Genomic DNA, 4,660 nt, shown 5'->3' on the forward strand with positions numbered 1-4,660 from the left:
TTTTAGCCAATTACGTTTTTTTCGCATAAGCATTGGTGTTCAATCTTAGGTTTGGTTCAAGTTTGAAAGAAAAATAAATTGCTTATAACTATAAACTTAACTTTGATTTTATTTAGATTGGTGTTGTTAGGAATATTATATGCAGTGATACAATTTAACTTTTAATGTCATTACATTAGATCAACTATTGGTATTTTAATAAAATTACATAAGCATAAATCTAATTATGTTATAGGAATATTTAAAAGGGATTAATTAAAAAAAAATTCAACCATACTACAAAAAGAAATTGCTTTTTATAATAAAAAAATTTTAAAAACAAATTTAGAAAAAGAAATTGATCCTTGAAAAACTACCCCTAGATCAATTTGATTTTCGAAAAATCAGAAATTTCAAATTAACCCGTAAAACAAAACATGCAACCATAAAATCATATTTGTCCCTTAAAAGACCAAATTGTTTGGTATCAAACAATTAATATATCCGCTAACCTATCAATACGACAATGCCATATCAAGATTGGTGAACATCATCAGGAAAATTCCATGGCAACAAGTATTTTTGTTCTTCAATAACCAAACAGCTTGTTTCATAGAACTTTTCTCCTTGAAAAGACTAACCACAGTTTATCCTCAAACCAAACATTACCTAAAAGAGAAAAGATATCTACATATCCAACCAACTTCATATTAGAAGTAACTAAATGTTAAATATACTCACTCTCTCTCTCTCTCTTTATCAAATTATGTCTAGATACATAAGTTGGACCATCTCAATTCTCAAAAAAGTATTGTCATGCCTACAACATGAAAGAGAAGCAAATACAATAAGAACAAAAGTTCGGTAACAACAACAAAATGTTAGAGGATGGTCATTAACAATTGTCCCTGGTGGCATATCATTTAACTATGATCAGATACAAAAATCTTTAAGAAAACTTGCCCCTTGACAGTTAAAAGACCTAAGAGCATGGGCTGTGATCCATTTCAATGCACAATTTCAAACCAAATTTGCAAAAAAGAAAAAAGTATAAAGAAAGAAATTTCTTCCTTATATCATTATACAGGGATACACAAACAAACTAATCTTGAAAATCTAACCTAGTTCTCAAATATCTAACAAACAGGAAAAATGTATGGCAACCGAGATGCAAACACAAACAAACTAATCTGTTTTTTTTTTTTTAATGAATTATATCTCATTTTTAGTTGTTTGAATTTCATATGGATCCAAAGAAATGTTCCAAGGACGGAGCACAGAACACATTAGCAGCAGCTCGTTCTGGTCTAAAGGGTGCAACATGAAGTTGATACTTGATGAATCTCTGCAAACATCACAAGGTGTTAATCATTAGATGATATGAATTAGGATGGTATTTTAGGCCCAGAAACAAATAATATGCTGGCATAACAGCTATCTTGCAAGAGCACGAACTCAATTATTGCTGAATATAGTTGAGATTAAACAGTAACATACTGCTAGCTGAGAAATGATTTCAGGATTTGAGTCAACATGCCAATCTGGTTCCAATTGTCGAACAAACGATGACCGTCCATTCTCTGTGCTACAGAAGAGGACCAATCACACCACTTATTATCAGAATTCAGAACTACTACAAGGATCAAACAACCATATAATAATTTACCATAGATCATGTATGAATTTAAACCTTTAAACTTTAATCTACTCTCCTCAGGTATTACGAGATCTCTACCAATAACTACAACAGTACCTTTCATTTAAACTTTACAATGCAACATTTATATACCTTGTCTTTGACTAAACCACCTGAAGTAAATATCCCAGCATCTTCTAATGCAGCAAGAACTCTCTTCTGCAGAAATAATTACACCAAAGAAGAGAAGTATATTAAGTTTTGATGATCTGAAACATAACAGCTGAGCAATAGTATAAACTGCATCTAATGTGAACAGTTGATAATCAATTTCATTAAGCTCATCGGAATCAGAGAAGAAACATGGACACCAAATATAGACTGATAAATGACATACCTCACTTTCATCGTCCAAGACTCTTTCCATGAGATATAAATCACAAAATTTTGTTATTTCCAACAATACTTCCAGCACAGAGGACTTCACAGTTGCTTGTTTCTGTCAAGAACAGAATGAACCACACTGATATCTTGGTTCACATTAATGACTTAGACAAAAGTATAAAAAAGGAACAATCTCACCACCTGAAGCTCCTCTGGACTAGTTTCCTCTAGGATCACTCCAAGAAGACGACAAGTAACCTGCATAGAACCCAAAATAGAGAATAACATTCAGCATTACAAAACATGGAAAAATGACTATAGCAATGTCTAAAGTGTAACAAATCCAGTAATTCTAAATTTGCATCATTTCATCATGTACCTATGTTGCTCAAAGTCAATTGGGAAACAAGTCTTATTTTGTGTTTACAACCGAAAAAAAATAAATAAATACATAAAAATGACAGAGAGACTAATAGCATCTATCAACATACATCATTAGTAATTAAAAGCATTGATAATGCAAAAACACTCCTCCCAACAGATTACTATGATCAATAATTCTATTTTGTGTTTCTTCCCAGAAAAAGTATGTTCAGGAAATTTCTAACCTTTCAAGTTATTTTGTCACATAACTTAGGGATCACAAAAAGCAATTTTAGTGAAAAATTATATATAAACCTAAAATCAGGGTACATTTAATTACCTTTCTTCCTTCACTCAACCTCTGCCTCACAATCTGGCCCAACGATGGCTGGAAAAAATGGCAGAAAAAGTAAGCTAAGAATAGTGAACCAACTATACATGAAGCAACCAAACTAAAACAAGGCAAAGACATTTACTTTGACTGGCTGAAAGAACTCATCAACAACATTTTGTGCCCTTGAATCCTCTGATGTTGAACAAACCCCAGAAGGAACCACCACAGCATTTGAATGTGCACTGACTCCAGGTGTGCTGGAAGAAGCAACTTGTCGTTTTTGTTGCCTGCGTTGAGACACAGAAGGTGATCTCAACAGCCTCCAGGTGAAAAAAATTGCAACAGCAAGGCCCGCAACAGCACCAATAGAGTGTGTATCCTAACACCAAGTTGAGCAAAATGAGAACCCAATAGGTTTGCACAAAGATAGTAATTTTCCTCTATATTACACTACCAGTCAAGGCAACAATGAGAGGTTCACTAAACCAGTAGGAGGTGATAAGTTCTACATACACTGCTATTCCATAGCGCATATTACAACGCCAACCGAGTAAGTTGCATCAATGTAAGAAACATAATCCAACAAAGAAATACACACTCATTGTACACATAAAGGATCAGACTCAAGTCCTACATTGTTATTGTTCGCTAAAGTCATAGCCATGAATTGAAAAACCAGTTAGTTCAACTACAATTACTCAAAAAAAAGGTAGCCCAAGCAAATAAGCAATTCAAATTCAGCACTAATCAATGTCAAACAAGCTACAAAAATTTCATATTTTTCATACAGACAAGAAACACATGAATAAAAACTGTAACCCTAAGACTGTATTTAAGTGCCCATAATGACATTCCTGTTTCGCTATCCTAGTCCCTCCAAAACTTTCAACTGAAATAACCGAATTTAAAAAAAAATCACCAATTAAAAAAAAACTAAACAGAGAAACTTAAAAACTCTCTATTTGAGCTAAGAATTGTACCATCCCCAATCATTAAAGAAGAAAAGCTCGAAATTCACACAGAAGGTTTTTTTTGGGGGTGGGACACTACAAAGAAAAAGATGGAATCTTGTGGAATCAGAGAGAGAGAGAGTACAAGGTTGTTGAGGGAAGAGGAGAAGAGGTCGGAAATCTTGAGAGTGAGGCGCTTGATGAGCTCTAATAACTCCTCCTTCGAGCTCTCCGCCATGGCAGAAACAACAACTCAGAAGAAAGAACCCTCTTTTTCCCTTCGATCTGAGAGTAGGTACCTTGCAGGAAAAAGAATTGTATTGAATATGGATCAGATAAAAATCTAGGACCTTCTTTCTTGCTCCATCGCCATTCACGCTTCTTCAACGGAAAACCCCAATTCTTTTCTCCACAATTTTTTTATTTTTTCCCTTCTAAACTTTTCTTTCCCCCATTTGGGCGTCAAGCCGTCAACGATGCCAATCTATGTAATGACTACTATTATCTATCTATTCATCCATTTAATGGATTTTTTTATATAAATTATTTAAATATAATATTTACAAAAATATGTACCTATATACACAATATTTAATATACTGGATCACTGGGTACATACTTAGACTAGGGCGGGCAATATATATCTACTTGCGAGTATTCAATTTAGATTAATTTGTTTGGGTAGGATTATTTGGAAATAGATCCTCTCTATTTTTTTAACAATTGAGAGAGTAAAGTGTGATCTTTTATTATTAATTATTATAAGTAGGATCAAGAGAAAACATGAGAGAGAATGCATTGAAGGGTTATAGATCACACTTTATTCCCTCAATTTTTTTCAACAATTGAGAGGATCCATTATCTATCCTACTGCTACAGATAGAGTAGGGGAGTAGAGTGTAAATTTGACTACGGACAGGATATGATTATACCTTACTCTATCCTACTCGTACACTTAATATATTATATAATATATATGTAAAAGTTATGTATGTAGTGAAGAAAGTGAGTCTT

The 4,660-nt window shown here is 33.3% G+C and overlaps 2 protein-coding genes across 2 annotated transcripts in view; one reads left to right on the forward strand and one right to left on the reverse strand.

The window, feature by feature from the left end:
* Positions 689–4,660, forward strand: part of LOC107629948 (ribosome-recycling factor) — a 51,773-nt gene continuing 47,801 nt past the window's right edge. Inside the window, exon 1 of the mRNA XM_021118318.1 lies at positions 689–734. Coding sequence (XP_020973977.1) covers positions 704–734 — 31 coding nt within the window. The 5' untranslated portion in view covers positions 689–703. The remainder of the gene's footprint in view (positions 735–4,660) is intronic.
* Positions 840–4,160, reverse strand: LOC107629950 (peroxisome biogenesis protein 22). The gene is made up of 8 exons (XM_016332917.2): positions 3,792–4,160; positions 2,839–3,075; positions 2,703–2,750; positions 2,201–2,257; positions 2,013–2,114; positions 1,769–1,834; positions 1,477–1,578; positions 840–1,324 (listed from the first exon to the last, which is right to left on the reverse strand). Exons 1-8 carry the CDS (start codon positions 3,882–3,884, stop codon positions 1,220–1,222), a joined length of 810 nt encoding a protein of 269 aa, XP_016188403.1. The 5' UTR covers positions 3,885–4,160; the 3' UTR covers positions 840–1,219.

Source organism: Arachis ipaensis, chromosome B03, assembly GCF_000816755.2.
Source record: "Arachis ipaensis cultivar K30076 chromosome B03, Araip1.1, whole genome shotgun sequence".
Classification (NCBI taxonomy): Eukaryota; Viridiplantae; Streptophyta; class Magnoliopsida; order Fabales; family Fabaceae; genus Arachis; species Arachis ipaensis.

What these genes read in the sequence shown, in the direction of transcription:
- LOC107629950 (XM_016332917.2), bottom strand. Translation starts at nt 3,884, where the DNA reads ATGGCGGAGAGCTCGAAGGAGGAGTTATTAGAGCTCATCAAGCGCCTC. An exon ending in AGTTCTTTCAGCCAGTCAAA is followed by an intron (nt 2,751 to 2,838) that starts GTAAATGTCTTT and finishes CATTTTTTCCAG; the next exon opens with CCATCGTTGGGCCAGATTGT. An exon ending in CTAGTCCAGAGGAGCTTCAG is followed by an intron (nt 2,115 to 2,200) that starts GTGGTGAGATTG and finishes TGTTCTTGACAG; the next exon opens with AAACAAGCAACTGTGAAGTC.